General features: G+C 44.9%; 1 protein-coding gene and 1 long non-coding RNA gene across 13 annotated transcripts in view; one reads left to right on the plus strand and one right to left on the minus strand.

The window, feature by feature from the left end:
- Positions 1-5710: 5710 nt before the first annotated feature.
- LOC145529198 (uncharacterized) lies at positions 5711-8084 on the minus strand. Its single transcript, XR_014071006.1, has 2 exons — positions 7623-8084; positions 5711-7231 (listed from the first exon to the last, which is right to left on the minus strand). It is a non-coding gene; the product is annotated as an uncharacterized LOC145529198 (long non-coding RNA).
- Positions 8085-8181: 97 nt separating this feature from the next.
- ZDHHC20 (zDHHC palmitoyltransferase 20) overlaps positions 8182-16964 on the plus strand; it is a 58422-nt gene continuing 49639 nt past the window's right edge. For all 12 annotated transcript variants that reach the window (XR_014070997.1, XR_014070998.1, XR_014071001.1 and 9 more), the window contains exon 1: positions 8182-8433. Coding sequence is in view for 2 of the 12 variants with exons in the window: in XM_081549011.1 (XP_081405137.1) it covers positions 8316-8433 (118 nt within the window). In the remaining 10 variants the exon portion in view is untranslated. The remainder of the gene's footprint in view (positions 8434-16964) is intronic.

The raw sequence follows: 16964 nt of genomic DNA on the forward strand, positions 1-16964 counted from the left end.
CCCAACACACACACACACACAAGTTCGGTGATTTTGCTAGTTGCTAAGCTGTTGTCTCTGTTCCAACTCCCCAACACACACACACACACACACACACACAATTTTGCTAGTTGCCAAGCTGTTGTCTCTGTTCCAAGTCCCCAACACACACACACACACACAAATTTTGCTAGTTGCCAAGCTGTTGTCTCTGTTCCAACTCCCCAACACACACACACACACCAGACCCCAGCCAGCACCATGGTAGCCCTCAGTACCAATCTTCCGCTGTTCTGGCTGTTGTGAATGTTCTCGCTCTCCCAGAACCAACTCCTTGAGTCCTGCAGGGCCAGCACTGCTGGCCGGTGACCCTCCCTGGGCAGCCTGGGCCTTTCCTTCAAGCTTCTGGACCCTAACACCCTGCCCCTCTTCTCTGTGTGCCCCTGCCTCAGGAAGGGAGCTCTTCCTGCAAGTGCTTGCTCTGTGGGACCTCAGTTCTGTGGCTGTTCGACTCGTAACACCTGTTTATGTGTGTCCTTGTATTATGTTTTCTCTGTTGAAATGTTTAAAGTGGCTCCTGACTGATAAAATGACTGTATGCCAGGAACTATAGACACAAGACAAACTTAGATAATATTCACACTAGATGATACACAGGTAGCTGTAAGTTCATGTATACATACAAGTACATACTGCATATTTTTACATATACTACATTTATACCTGTCCATACGATGTGATCACTCACCTACAGCCAGACATCCTGGAATGTGAAGTCAAGTGGGCCTTAGAAAGCATCACTACGAACAAAGCTAGTGGAGGTGATGGAATTCCAGTTGAGCTATTTCAACTCCTGAAAGATGACGCTGTGAAAGTGCTGCACTCAGTATGCCAGCAAATTTGGAAAACTCAGCAGTGGCCACAGGACTGGAAAAGCTCAGTTTTCATTCCAATCCCAAAGGCAATGCCAAAGAATGCTCAAACTACCACACAATTGCACTCATCTCACACGCTAGTAAAGTAATACTCAAAATTCTCCAAGCCAGGCTTCAGCAATACGTGAACCGTGAACTTCCAGATGTTCAAGCTGGTTTTAGAAAAGACAGAGGAACCAGAGATCAAATTGCCAACATCACTGGATCATCGAGAAAGCAAGAGAGTTCCAGAAAAACATCTATTTCTGCTTTACTGACTATGCTAAAGCCTTTGACTGTGTGGATCACAATAAACTGTGGAAAATTCTTAAAGAGAAGGGTACCAGACCACCTGACCTATCTCTTGAGAAACCTGTATGCAGGTCAGGAAGCAACAGTTAGAACTGGACATGGAACAACAGACTGGTTCCAAATAGGAAAAGGAGTACATCAAGGCTGTATATTGTCACCCTGCTTATTTAACTTATATGCAGAGTACATCATGAGAAACGCTTGGCTGGATGAAGCACAAGCTGGAATCAAGATTGCCGGGAGAAATATCAACCTCAGATATGCAGATGACACCACCCTTAGGGCAGAAAGTGAAGAGGAACTAAAAAGCCTCTTGATGAAAGTGAAAGAGGAGAGTGAAAAAGTTGGCTTAAAGCTCAACATTCAGAAAACTAAGATCATGGCACCTGCTCCCATCACTTCATGGGAAATAGTTGGGGAAACAGTGCAAACAGTGAGACACTTTTTTGGGGCTCCAAAATCACTGCAGATGGTGATTGTAGCCATGAAATTAAAAGACGCTTACTCCTGGGAAGGAAAGTTATGACCAACCTAGACAGCATATTAAAAAGCAGAGACATTACTTCGCAAACAAAGGTCCATCTAGTCAAGGCTATGGTTTTTCCAGTAGTCATGTATGGATGTGAGAGTTGGACTGTGAAGAAAGCTGAGTGCCAAAGAATTGACGCTTTTGAACTGTGGTATCGGAGAGACTCTTGAGAGTCCCTTGGACTGCAAGGAGATCCAACCAGTCCATCCTAAAGGAGATCAGTCCTGGGTGTTCATTGGAAGGACTGATATTGAAGCTGAAACTCCAATACTTTGGCCACCTGATGCAAAGAGCTGACTCATTGGAAAAGACCCTAATGCTGGGAAGGATTGGTGGCAGGAGGAGAAGGGGACGACAGAGCATGAGATGGCTGGATGGCATCACCAACTCAATGGATGTGAGTTGGGGTGGACTCCGGGAGTTGGTGATGGACAAGGAGGCCTGGCATGCTGCGTGCGATTCATGGGGTCACAAAGAGTCGGACACGACTGAGCAACTGAACTGAACTGATACACCTATGTATATAAAATGTCATCTAACCCTCCCACCATGAGAGACAGAAGAAACTTGCGTCTCAGGGAACTTAGAGAAGTCCCACAGTATTACTCAGCTAACAAGCGAGGAAGCTGGGGCTGGAATCCACAATCACTGACACCACAACCCATCTTTTTCTCACTGCCCAAGTCAGTCTATCCTTCCTAGTGTTTCATGGTTCAATCCCTAGGCTGGTCTGCACATGTTTCTTCATGTGATAATATAAATAAGCTTTAACCATTCTAATAACACTAAGACTGTCACTGGTGTATATAGCAGTCTGTGCTATGCAAGACTGCTTCTGTGATCAGAGTTACCAGAAGTTTGAGAAAACTGGGGAAAGCATGCTCAGTCACTTCAGCCGTGTCTGACTGACTCTTTGCTACCCCGAGGACTGTATCCTGCCAGGCTCTGTCCATGGGATTTCCCAGGCAAGAATACCAGAGAGGGTTGCCATACCTTCCTCCACTGGATCTTCTCCACCCAAGGACAGAACCTTCATCTCCATGGACACCACTAATTCCAGGTTACTTGTGATTCAAGTATTCAGTCAATATGACTCAGTGCCTCTTCTGTGCCTGCTATGTGCTAGGCTCACTTGGAAGCAAAAGAAACCTAGTCCTACCTTCAGAAAGTTTATAGTTGAATGCGGAGTTCCTTGGCACAAGGACTTTGTATCGCCCACCCCTTTGATTATTCCTGTAATCAAGGAGACTTCATTCAGCTTCCATGCCTTTCCTGAGTTCCAAGGGGCAGATTGAAGCACTTGTTCATTAGGGAAGGGAGGGGATGCAGAGACCAGGCAGAAACAGTCAAGAGCAGCCTTGAGGCAACGTCCTATTTCCCCAAGAACAGATACATACAACAGCATCTTTGAGCTATTCTGCAGCTACTGAAATCCACTCCAGGTGGAAGAAGTTAACAATTAACCATGGTATGCTGCTCACGTAGACCCCACACCACCTGGACTTGAAGGCTGATCCATCAGAAGGTAGTCCACAAGCTGGTCATGCCCTCTTTGAAAAACCGCCGTAAGACCTCTCACTATCTTCTCCAAGTTGGGACATACGGTTTTGAGGGCAGGTGCCTGCTGTGGCCCTCTTTGCTTGGCAAAGCAATAAAGCCCTTCTTTTCTACTTCATCCAAAACTCTTGAGATTCCATTTGGCACCAGTATACAGAGAAGCTGAGCTTTCAGCATCAGCAGACTGGGGAAACTGTCTTTAAATAATCCTACAGAGGAGAGGCCCTGAGTGTATTACATGGGGGTTTAACATGCATGACCTCCAGGGCAGTCTCAAATGCTGACCCCACACACACATACTCTCAAGAGCCTGCATGTGCCCCTCTCCTGCCTGGAATGGTGTGTCCATCCTGCCTTTGTTTGGCAGAAACTTGTCAGTTCTCAATCCAAAGCAGTCACAGAGAGATCATAGCCATGGAGACTGTACAGCTGTGTAATTTTTCCTAAAATCCTGCTCTTTTCTGGTGGGAGTCAATCTGTTCCCAGTGACAGCAGCCAAAGCCCAGGCTTTCCATTTAAATGCAATCGGTAACACGTGCCTGGACTGTTCCTAGAACCAGTGGCCAGGACCCTTTCTGGGGATAGATTCCAGACGTCTAAACGCAGATCTAACCAAACCAGAAACTCCTGCAGTCATCAGAGTCAGGACTCTGTCATCCCACCGTGACAGCTAAACCTCTGAACTCCCCTCTTGGCTGCATCTCATTAGTCAACAAACAGATCATTAGTCAACTATGCAGCAAAGAAAACGACCTGGTACAGCCAAGGTCCATTGATGGATGCTCCAATTAGTGGGAGAAACTTCAGAGAAGCAGGATATTTGCATAGCCTCAAAGGACCTCCCCCAGGAGACTTACTAAATACTTGAATAGTTTGCACAGATGTATCTAATTTTCTCAGGTTTCCTCCAACCCCAGGATAGAGGTGAACAGAATACGAGCAAGAACAAAAGCTGCACTGGGCCAAGAGGTTGTCTCTGTTCCCCAGGCTCAGCACAGAGCCTGACGCAGAGAGTGAATAAAGGAAGGAACAAACATGTAGATGGATTATGGAAGGCCATGCCCGAGCATGGAGGGGAGGGGAGAGCAGACAGGAAGCAGGAGGGACAATGCAGGCCCAGGTCTCACCAGCCATGGTGAACCCACAGTTCAGTGAACCAAGAAAGTGGGCCTCCAGCCACAGATGAGGGCTCTGTTACCTGAAACAGCTCCCAGCCCCTCTGCTCACCTACCCTCTCACATCCACCTGGTAACCATCATTCTACCCTCTGTCTCTACAAATTTGACTACTCTGCACACCTCTTAGAAGTGTAGTTGTACAGTACAGTTGTGAATTGTACAACAGCTGTTGTTGTCCAACAACAGCTGTGAATTGCACATGTCCACTTAATATGTGGATATTTGTCAACTGTAACTCTTACAGTACTACAGTCCATGGTTGGTTGAATACTCAGATGCAGAGGTCCCTTGGATATGAAGTTACTCAATCGCATCCAACTCTGCAACCCCATGGACTGTAGCCCTCCAGGCTCCTCTGTCCATGGGATTTTCCAGGCAAGAATACTGGAGTGGGTTGCCATTTTCTCCTCCAGGGGATTTTCCCAACCCGGAGATCAAAGTCTCGTCTTCTGTGTCTCCTGCATTGCCTGCAGATGCTTTACCACTGAGCCATTGGGGAAGCCCTGGATATGAAAGGATGACTGTAACTTACATATGGATTAACCTTCTTGTTCCAGGGTCAACTGCACTTGTCTTTTATGATTGGCTTACTTTACTTAACATATTGTCTTTATGATTCATCCATATTGTAAACTGTGACAAGATTTCCTTCCTTCTTAAGGCTGAATAGTATTCCACTGTTTATACACATTATGCTTATCCATTATCTGACAATGGACACTTGGATTGCTTCCTTTTGACAACTGAGAATGCTGCTGCAGTGAACATGGATGTACAAATACCTGTGAGTTCCTGCTTTCATTCCTTTTGGGTATGTACCAGAAGTAGAATTGCTGGATCATGTGATAATGCTATGGTTAATTTGGGGGGGAACTGCCGTAATTTTCTACGGCAGTCACACCATTCTATATTCCTACCAGCAATACATGAGTTCCAAATTTCTCCATATCCTCAACACTTGTTATTTTCTGCTTTGTGGTTGTTCTTGTTTTGTAGTGGCCATCCTAATGGGGGTGATGTGTTCTCATTGTAGTTTTGACTTGCATTTCCTGGTGGCTCAGATTGTAAAGAATCTGCCTGCAATGTGGGAGACCTGGTGTTCAATCTCTGGGTTGGGAAGATTCCCTGGAGAAGGGAATGGCAATCCACTCCAGTATTCCTGCCTGGAGAATCCCATGGACAGAGGAGCCTGGCAGGCTACAGTCCACGGGGTCACAAAGAGTCAGACAGGACTGAGCAACTCAACACTTGCATTGCACTTTAATCAGTGAGGTTGAGCATCTTTTCATGTGGTTATTGGTCATTTGCATGTCTTTTTGGGGAAATGTCTATTTAAATCCTTCGCCCATTTTTAAACAGAGTTGTCGGGTTTTGTTGTTGTTGGGTTGTAGGGGTTCTTGACACTTTCTGCATAGCAATCCCTTATATATATGATATGTAAATCTTTCTCCCATTCCACCTTTGCCTTTTCACTTTGCCTGTAAGTGACCATTTCTCTGGCTATAAAATTGAAGGATATTACTTTCTATCACCACTGAAAATACTACTTTGTTGTCTTTTGGGATCTGTTGTTGGTGAGAGTTAGTCACGTACGGATGTGACAGTTGGATCGTAAAGAAAGCTGAGCACCAAAGAATTGATGCTTTTGAACTGTGGTGTTGGGAGAAGACTCTTGAGAGTCCCTTGGACAGCAAGGAGATCAAACCAGTCAATCCTAAAGGAAATCAGTCCTGAATATTCATTGGAAGGACTGATGCTGAAGCACCAATACTTCGGCCACCGGATGGGAAGAACTGACTCATTGGAAAAGACACCGATGCTGGAAAAGGTTGAAGGCGGGAGAAGGGGACGACAGAGGATGAGATGGTTGGATGGCATCACTGACTTGATGGACAGGAGTTTGAGCAAGCTCTGGGAGTTGGTGGTGGACAGGGAAGCCTGGAGTGCTACAGTCCACGGGGTCACAGAGTCCGACACAACAGAGCAAGTGAACTGAGAGGAAGTCACCTGCCAGTCTGATTAGTGTTCCTTTGGTAATTTGATTTCTATCTCTGGAATCTGAAAAATCCTAGATTTTTCTCTTTATTCTAAATATTTAATAGTTTCACTACTCTGTGCCTAGGTTTCAAGGACTTAAGTCTTTCTTCAATTCTTCAACCCAGGAAGGACCCTGAGTCAGAGTCACTGGCCAAAAACTAATGCGAAAACTAATCCCATCACCATAAAACCTGAGACTGCAAGCCAGTGGCAGAACAGTCCTCCTGGGTTCCCCTACGCTCCTATTCTCCCCCAGTAAAGTCTCTTGCCTTGTCAGCACATGTGTTTCCTTGGACAATTCAATTGCCAGTGTTAGACAAGAGCCCACTTTCAGACCCTGGAAAGGGTCCTCCTCCCTACAACAATTTAGTTCTAAACTTATGAGTTTGTGGGGTTTTTTGTTCTTCAATCTTTTACATTTACAGCTCCATGGCTTCCATAGACCCCTCTAATGGTTTCACAGCTGCCTTGAGCTGCCCTTATTCTTCCCCAGCCCTCAGCTCAGAACCAGAACCCAAGATGGTGTTTTTTGGAGTTGCTAGCCAGCAATAGCAACGGGGTGTACTCTGTGGATGCGGTCCTCAGGCAGCTGGCCCTGATCCGGGATGGGAAGCAGCCCGTTGTCCACCAGGCTCTGCTGAAGGCCACAATCCCGAGGGAAAGAGGAGTCACAAGTTGGGGTACCGGGGAGTCATCTTGGCTGGGACATAATCTGGCCGCTTTACCTGCAACAGAACACGAGTCTCAGGGCCAAACAGGCGTTGTCCATCTGCTAGAACCGCTGAAGATAGGACTGCGTTATCATGGAGTGAAGAATGTCCACACCTTAGGCGGGGACGAGTACCTCCCCTCCCTCGGCGATAAGGCCCATCCCCGGGCCAAGGTTATGCCAACTCACTTCAAGATTTTGTCTCCCCCGAGAACTGCAGTAAGTGATACTTGTAGGCGCATCTATGCCCAAAGTCATTGTTTAGCAGTACTCGCCAGTTACAAATAAACTGGAAATTTCAGGATCCTTCGGGCAGTGAGAGGGGGCTATCCCCCGTTCACAACTCAACCTTAAACCCGAGTTTCAAATCAAATTGACTACACGGGTCCGCCCTAAATCACACGCACCTACGATTTCCGCCTGCTGCTGCTGCTGCTAAGTCGCTTCAGTCGTGTCCGACTCTGTGCGACCCCATAGATGGCAGCCCACCAGGCTCCGCCATCCCTGGGATTCTCCAGGCAAGAATACTGGAGTGGGTTGCCATTTCCTTCTCCAGTGCATGAAAGGGAAAAGTGAAAGTGAAGTCGCTCAGTCGTGTCCGACTCTTAGCGACCCCATGGACTGAAGCCTGCAAGGCTCCTCCGTCCAGGGGATTTTCCAGGCAAAAGAGTACTGAAATACGAGCAAATTACTTCAAAGAGCGGGGGTCCGGAGTCGAGACGCATGCGGGGTCCCTGAGGCCGCAGGCTGGACGGAGGCAGTCTCGCTGCAGCGAGCATCCCTACCCCCGCCCCGGCCCAGCTTGCCGCCGGGAGGCGCCGCGAGCGCCTACCACTCACTTCCGCCGATGTTGCCCCGCCCCTTCCGCCGCCCGCCGGGCAGACCACGCCCCGGCGGCGGCGGGCGCGGACGCAATGCGGAGCGGGGCGTGGCCGGGCACGACGCGGCACGGGGAGGGGTCGCGGCGGAGGCGGGGGCGGGGCGCGGAGCCGAGCGCCGAGCCCCCGGGAGCGCCCGAGTAGCCACCGCCGCCGACGCCGTCGGGGCCCTGGCGCGCGCCGCCAGCCCGGGCCGGTGGTTGCCACGGCCGCCCGCGGAACATGGCGCCGTGTACTCTCTTGCGCTGCTGCCAGCGCACCGTGGGCTGGGTGCCTGTGCTGTTCATCACCTTCGTGGTCGTGTGGTCCTACTACGCGTACGTGGTGGAGCTGTGCGTGTGTGAGTACCGGGCAGGCAGCCCTCGGCCTCCTCTCGGCCTCCTCTCAGCCTCCCCTCGCGCGGCCCTGGCGCGCCCGCGTGTGCGTCCGCCCGAGCCCGGCCGCGGGGCCCGCTTCGGCCCGGGGGTCTCGGGAGAGCGTCCGGCTTCTGAGGTGGAGGGAGCGGCGCCCCCGGCCCGGCCTCTCTGCCCGGCTGTTCGCGGAGTTGCCTTGCCCTCCGCCGGGTTTCCGAGGGCTCTTCTCGTCCGGGCCCTGGGCGCGAGCGGAGCCGCCGCGGGTGCGGACCCGAGGTCCTGGCTCAGCCGCCGGCAGCTCCGGCCGCTCTTTCCCGGAAACTCGGGACCGGCGGCGTCGTGCTGCTGGCGACCCCGGCTCCGGGGTCCCCCAGAACTACCCAGTCCGTCGCGAGCGCACAGCTGCCTGCGGGCCCTCGGGGTGCTCTTCGAGGGGAGCCCCAGCACCGGGCTGGGTACTGGCGGCGAGAACGGGGGAACGCCGCGGCACCCGCTCCCCACGGTGTCCTCCGCCCCGAAGCGCAGATGCGGACCCGCGCGGGCGAGCTCGCGTGTAATAACTTGGTTAAAACAGCATTCCCACGAGGGAGAGACCGCTTTGGCTCAGAAGGTTTGAGGGAAGGTTTTGAAACAAACATGTCCACTTTCAGGAAAGTTGTTTTGTACCTGTGAAACATTTAATTCCTGCAAGTAGATCCAGAATAAATTAGTTGTGAAATACATATCAAACAGTAGTGGAGTTCGTCCGTTGAATGTGATTGTTTAGTTTTGTCATTTTGGATACCAAAATGTTTGCCGTAAAGGATGTTCGAATCCATTATAAAACTGACTAGCTTTAGGCATTTCTTAAAGCTACTGCTTCCAGAAAGTGATCATGATCACAGGATTCTCATTAGCTTGTGGTGAGACTTTCCCTCACCTCAGTGCTCTGAGGTAGGCATTTATTTATTTCAAAAGTTGGACCAGTGTTACTCAGTTCTGTTAGAAGATAATTCCCTCCCTCTCTCCATTCCATAGGGATTTTGAAGTAAAGGTTCTGAAACTTTACTTGAAAATGTGCGTTTATGTTGAAATTGCACATTTAACCCATAGATAGTTATCAAAAATAGCAAAAGGTGATATCAAACCGGAAAGGAACATGAATGTGTACTGGTGGGGATAAAGGGAACTTTTCATCGTTCTCCTTTAATCTTAGTGTCCCTACCTACAGATGGAGGAAGTGAAACTGAGCAATAGGCCCTATGGTTGGTCACATGATTGTTGAATGCCTACCGGAAAGTGACCCACATCTTTCCACTCTGCATGTAAATTTGGTGAGCTAGCCAGGGTCCCTGGAACTGTGATTGTTTGGTCCATAATGGGGAGTTGGGGTGGGGCTAAGCGCTTGCCCTTATAGGAAAATCAGTAAGATTGTAGGCCCACCCTTTAGAGATCACACCCCAGCATTTCTTCAATTTAAAACATTGTGCAACAACTGAGGCCCAGTGCTTGGCAGAATTTTCAAATACGCAGTGGATTAAAGGTCTTACATAGAGCCTGCATTTTCTACTAAGATACCAGCCTTGAACTAGGGGAACTTTTGGGATGTCTGCAGTGTCACTGGTCCTTATGGTGGAGCATAAACACTATCATATTGAAACTGTCCTTTAAACCACTTGTGTATAATCCGTGTTTTCATAAGCACAGACTGTCCTACTAATATATACCAATGTTTATAGAAGCTTTAAATTGAGTGAGTGTGAGTTCTACTTAAAATGCTGTTTCAGTAATTTTTATAGGATTTTGTTTCTGGTGTTCTTTAGCCAACTACATGGGAGAAAATGATGATAATTGTATCTTAACACGTATTAATTTATTTAGTCCTCATAATAACAAAAGTTAAGTGATTTGTACAGGGTCATACAACTAGTAAGTGGCATAACCAGAATTGGAACTCAAGCGGTTTGGCTCCAGAGTCCATGCTTTTATATTTTAACTACTATGCAAGACTAGTGTACTTGATTATCCAGATCTAGACAATTGGCAGATTCATTTTTATCTGTAATTATTTATATAAAGTAGTTTTCTCCTGAAAGGTAGCAGCTGAAGGTTGCTGAATATCTCAGACAGTAAAAAGGCGTGGCCCACTGAAGGGCATTTAAAAAAATAAATTGTTTATGAGAAGCCCTTGTTCCAGCCCAGCTTCTGTAACTTCTTAATTTTGTAATCACACACACACACCACACACAAGTGGTAGGAATAATATTGAGGGTAAACTTGAGTAATAAGTAATGCATCTGAGATGGCCATCACAGGGGTCATAAGCAGAGAAATAACGATTGAGTAGTAATGTTGGTCCTTGATTTTAAGTAAGCTGAAATTCTTTGATTTTTCCCTCAAGGCTAATATTGGAGCATTCGAGGTTAGCTATGCGTGGATTGACCAACTTTTCCAGTTTGGTCAAGCTGGTTATTTGCGGGGGAAGTGCTAATACAGGTTCCCCAGACTTTATCAGGTTGTTTGGAGCTGTTAGCAGTAGATGTGTAACTCTTATTTGGCATTTAGAGGTTTGAGAGTTTAAAGAGATTTTAGAGATGACCTAATTTAGTCTCTTTATTTTACTTCTGAGAAAACTATTAGTTGGAAGAGCTATATGGTTTGTCCAAGGACAGATATTCCTTTTTACCTTTTTCCAGAGAGAATATGTAGGATAGAACTATAACCTCTGTGTCTACATATTTAATAATTCCTATGTCTCTTGTGTAATTTCTTCAGAGACAAGATAAATAGCTTAAACATCAACATTGAGCACACTGTCTCCACACAGTTGATTCTGACATATTCTATTGATTTCAAAAGAACCAGCTTTTGATTTCACTTATTTTTCTGTTTTTTTTTTCTGTTTTCTATTTCATTGATTTCTTATCTGATATTTCCCTTTCATCTTGGGTTTAACTTGTTCTTTTTCTAGTTTCTGAATTTAAAAATTGAAGTGACTGATTTGAACCCTTTTTTACAGTTTTACTCCAATATACTTATCCCTAAATACTGCTTTATTCACATCCCATGAATGTTGATATATTGTATTTTCATTTTCATTCACTTAAAATTATTTTCTGGTTTCAGTTTTCACTTCATAAGTATGCTGTTTAGTTTGCAGTTACTTGGGGATTTTCTCTCTTTTTGTTACTGATTTCAAACTTAATTCCATGTGGTCAGAGAACATACCTTGTATGACTTGTCCTTTAAAAATGTATTCAGGTTGCTTTATGGCCCAGAACGTGGTCAGTCTTGGAAGTGTTTCATGGGCATTTCAGAAAAATGTATTCTGTATTCAGCAGTGTTAATTTTGCTGTTTGTGCTGGGTATTCTATTATGTCATAATGCTCCATAAATGTGAATTAAGGCAAGTTGGTTGATAGTGTGGTTCAAATCTTCTGTATTCCTGCTGATTTTCTATTTGTTCTAACAATTAATTACTGAGAGAGGGATAAAATAATAATTGAATTTGTCTATCTCTCCTCATAGTTCTCTCAGTTTTTGCTTTATGTATTTTGCAGCTCTGTAATTTAGCACATGTAATATTTTGGATTGTTGTGTCCTCTTCGTGAATTGACTCTTTGTTATTATGAAATGACTTATTCCTGGTGACATTGTTTGTTTTGAAATCTACCTTGGCAGATATTAAGGGGTCCATTGATCTTTCTTTTTATTAGTGTTAGCATGGTATGTCCTTTTACTTTAACTTGTTTACTTTAATCTTTATACTTAAAATGCATTTCTTATACGCAGCATATCGTTGGGCCTTGCTTTTTTAACCTAGTCTGAAAATACTTGCCCTTTTCTTTTTTTGAATTGAGATATAATTGACATATAACATTCATTTCAGCTGTCAGCATAATGATTTCAGATACGCATATATTGCAAAGTGGTCATCACAAGAAGATTAGTCAACATTCATCACTTCACATAGTTATAACTGTGTTTTCCCTGTGATGGAAACTTTTAAAATTTACTCTTGGGGGCTTCCCTAGCAGTCCAGTGGTTAAGAATCTGCCTTGCGATTCAAGGGACGTGGGTTTGATCCCTGGTCAGGGAACTAAGATCCCACATGCTGTGGAGCAACTAAGCCCATGTGCCACAACTAGCGAGCCTGTGTGGTACACCTACTGAGCCCACATGCTCCGGAACTCACGCACCACAACTAGCGGGTCCATGTGCCACAAGGAAAGATCCCCCTTGCTGTAACTAAGACCTGATGTGTTCAAATAAATAATAAAATATTTTTTAAAAATAAAACTTACTCTCATAGCAACTTTCAAATGTAACAGTAGTCACTGTGCTGTATAATCTCTGCCTTTTAATTGGCCTGTTTTGACTATTTTAATGTGGTTGTTGATGTGGGTAACTAAGTCTTATTGTTTGTTTTTTTTAAAAAATCTATCCTAAAATATTTAAATAAGTAAACAAATCTTATCTGTTTAACTATGTAGTTACTGTTTCTAGTATACTTCATTCTTTTTTATAGATCTGTATTTCCAACTCCTTATTGCAAAATTCAGACTTAAAGAAAGTAGGGAAAACCACTAGATCATTCAGGTATGACATAAATCAAATCCCTTACAATCATACAGTGAAAGTGACAAAGAGATTCAAGAGATTAGATCTGATAGACAGAGTGCCTGAAGAACTATGAATGAAGGTTCGTGATATTGTACAAGAGGCAGGGAACAAGACCATCCTCAAGAAAAAGAAATGCAAAATGGTTGTCTGAGGAGGCCTTACAAATAACTGAGAAAAGAAGAGAAGCAAAAGGCAAAGGAGAGAAGGAAATATATACCCATTTCAATGCAGAGTTCCAGAAAATAGCAAGGAGAAATAAGAGAGCCTTCCTCAGTGATCAATGCAAAGAAATAAAGGAAAACAATGGAATGGGCAAGACTAGAGATCTCTTGAAGAAAAGCAGAGATACCAAGTGAACATTTGATGCGTAGATGGGCACAATAAAGGACAGAAACGGTATGAACCTAACAGAAGCAGAAGATATTAAGAAGTGGCAAGAATACGCAGAAGAACTATACAAAAAAGATTTTCATGACCCAGATAACCACGACGGTGTGATCACTCATCTAGAGCCACCCATCCTGGAATGCAAAGTCACATGGGCCTTAGAAAGCATCGCTATGAGCAAAGCTAGTGGAGGTGATGAAATTCCAGTTGAGCTATTTAAAATCCTAAAAGATAATGCTGTGAAAGTGCTGCACTCAATATGCCAGCACATTTGGAAAACTCAGCAGTTTTCCAGGACTGGAAAAGGTCAGTTTTCATTCCAATCCCAAAGAAAGGCAGTGCCAAAGAATGTTCAAACTACTGCACAACTGCGCTCATCTCACACGCTAGCAAAGTAATGCTCAAAATTCTCCAAGCCAGGCTTCAACGGTGCGTGAACAGTGAATGTCCAGATGTTCAAGCTGGATTTAGAAAAGGCAGAGGAGGCAGAGATCAAATTGCCAACATCTGTTGGATCACTGAAAAAGCAAGAGAGTTCCAGAAAAACATCTGCTTTATTCACTATGCCAAAGCCTTTGACTGTGTGAAATCACAACAAACTAGAAAATTCTTCAAGAGGTGGGAATACCAGAACACCTTACCTGCCTCCTGAGAAATCTGTATGCAAATCAAGAAACAACAGTTAGAACTGGATATGGAACAACAGACTGGTTCCAAATTGGGAAAGGAGTACATTAAGGCTGTATATTGTCACCCTGCTTATTTAATTTATATGCAGAGTATATCATGCAAAATGCCAGGCTGGATGAAGCACAAGGTGGAATCAAGATTGCCAGGAGAAATATCAATAATCTCATGGTACGCAGATGGCACCACCCTTATGGCAGAAAGCAAAGAACTACAGAGCCTCCTGATGAAAGTCAAAGAGGAAAGTGGAAAAGTTGGCTTAAAACTCAACATTCAGAAAACTAAGATCATGGTATCCGGTCTCATCATTTCATGACAAATAGATGGGGAAGCAGTGGAAACAATGAGAGACTTTATTTGGAGGGGGGCTCCAAAATCACTGCAGATGGTGACTGCAGCCATGAAATTAAAAGACGCTTACTCCTTGGAAGAAAAACTGTGACCAACCTAGACAGCATATTAAAAAGCAGAGACTTTACTTTGCCAACAAAGGTCCTTCTGGTCAAAGCTGTGATTTTTCCAGTAGTCATGTGTGGATGTGAGAGTTAGACTGTAAAGAAAACTTAGCGCCGAAGAATTGATGTTTTTGAACTGTGGTGGTGGAGAAGACTCTTGAGAGTCCCTTGGACTGCAAGGAGATCCAACCAGTCCATCCTAAAGGAAATCAGTCCTGAATATTCATTGGAAGGACTGATGCTGAAGCGCCAATGGTTTGGCCACCTGATGGGAAGAGCCAACTTATTGGAAAAGACCTTGATGATGGGAAAGATTGAAGGCAGGAGGAGAAGGGGATGACAGAGGATGAAAAATGGTTGGGTGGCATCACCAACTCAATGGACATGAGTTTGAGCAAGCTCTGGGAGTTAGTGATGGACAGGGAATCCTGGCATGCTGCAGTCCATGGGGTTGCAAAGAGTCAGACATGACTGAGTGACAGAACTGACTGATTTCTCACTGGTGCCATTTTCACCTGCCTGAGGGCTTCCTTTAACATTTATTGTAATGCATATAAGTTGGTGATAAATTGTTTCAGCTTTCAGGGATTAAGAATCTGCCTTTCAATACAAGGGACATGGATTCAATCCCTGGTCAGGAACTGGATTTCACATGTCTCAGGGCAACTGAGCCCAAGCACAGCAACTAGAGAGAACCTCATGGCAATGAAAGACCCCTCATGCTGCAACTAAGACCCATCGCAGCCAAAAATAAATACTTTAAAAATGTTAAAAATACTTTATTCATTCACAGTGATTTTTTTTAGATAACTTACCAAGTTATGCTTCCCTGATAGGTCAGTTGATAAAGAATCTGCCTGCAGTGTAGGAAACCCCGGTTTGATTCCTGGGGCAGGAAGATCCCCTGGAGAAGGGATAGGCTACCCACTCCAGTCTTCTTAGGCTTCCCTTGTGGCTCAGTTGATGAAGAATCCGCCTGGAATGCAGGAGACCTGGGTTCAATCCCTAGGTTGGGAAGATCCCCTGGAGAAGGGAAAGGCTACTCACTCCGGTATTCTGGCCTAGAAAATTCCATGGACTGTATAATCCGTGGGGTCACAAAGAGTTAGACATGACTGAGCGACTCTCACTTCACTAAACCAGGTTATGCAGTCATTACAACCATCCATTTTTATTACATTTTTTATCACCCCAGTCAGAGCCCTTGTGTCCATTGTGGTTAATTTCTGTTCCCATCCAGTCCCAGGTGACCACTAATCACCTTTCCATCTCTGTGTGCTTTTTCTGGACATCTCATATAATTGAAGTCAAACAGTAAGTAGTCTTTTGTGTCTAGTGTCTGTTACATTTTTTTGAGGTTCATCTGCATTTAGTGTATATCAGTATTTCTCCCTTTATTATCTACTTCACACTCAAATTTGTATTTTTCTTTTTCTAAAATTCAATTTATTTAAAAATATATTTCCAATGCTGCTAAGTCACGTCAGTCGTGTCCGACTCTGTGTGACCCCATAGACGGCAGCCCACCAGGCTCCCGTCCCTGGGATTCTCCAGGCAAGAATACTGGAGTGGGTTGCCATTTCCTTCTCCAAATAAGCTTCCACAAATCACTTGTGCATTGAATTAGACTATAAATAAAAACCATGCACTTTATTACATTTAAGTATATTAAAAATCTTGCTTTTAAGATTTATAGTATGAGTGGCTCCTGTCTTTGTATCCACTAGAGAATCTAGTTACTAGTAGACTTTCAATAAATAGTGTTCAACTGAATAGAATTATATTCTTAAAAAGTTAAGAAATATGGAAGAGGTACTGGACAACTTAGAAGCCAGGTCAGACTATTTGGAAGAACAAAATTATGCCCTAGTCATGTAGATAAAACTTTTCTTCTCTTCTGGTCACTTCCCACTTTGTGGCAAAGAAGACTTTGCATGCTAAACTCCAGCCTGTACTATCTCTACTTGACATCTCTGTTATATCTTATCGGCTTATCGTCCAAAAGAAAATTTATCAGACTTATCATCCAAAACAAAACTCTCGAGTTTTTTTCTCTCTCCCTAACTGTTCCTCATATCTTAGCTCAGTAAATGGCAGTTTCATCCTTTGAGTTCCCTGGTCGAAAAGTCATTCTACATCCCACTGATCAGCAAATATTGTCATTACCTGTATCACAATCCAGTTGCTTCTGACCGCTACCACTGCAGGTGCTTTCAAGCCACTGTGATCTCAGTCTCGTGAAAAATATGGCCGCAGTAATTCTCACTTCTCCCAAGAGGTGGAGCCTATTTACCCACCAGTGAATCTGGGCTGGCTTTATACTTGCTGTGACCAGTAGTACATGGTGGGAGTGATGGGTGAGAGCTGGAGCCTCAACCTCAGGTGGC

The sequence above is a fragment of the Giraffa tippelskirchi genome, chromosome 12, assembly GCF_054371585.1.
Source record: "Giraffa tippelskirchi isolate mGirTip1 chromosome 12, T2T-mGirTip1v1.2.pri, whole genome shotgun sequence".
Lineage (NCBI taxonomy): Eukaryota > Metazoa > Chordata > Mammalia > Artiodactyla > Giraffidae > Giraffa > Giraffa tippelskirchi.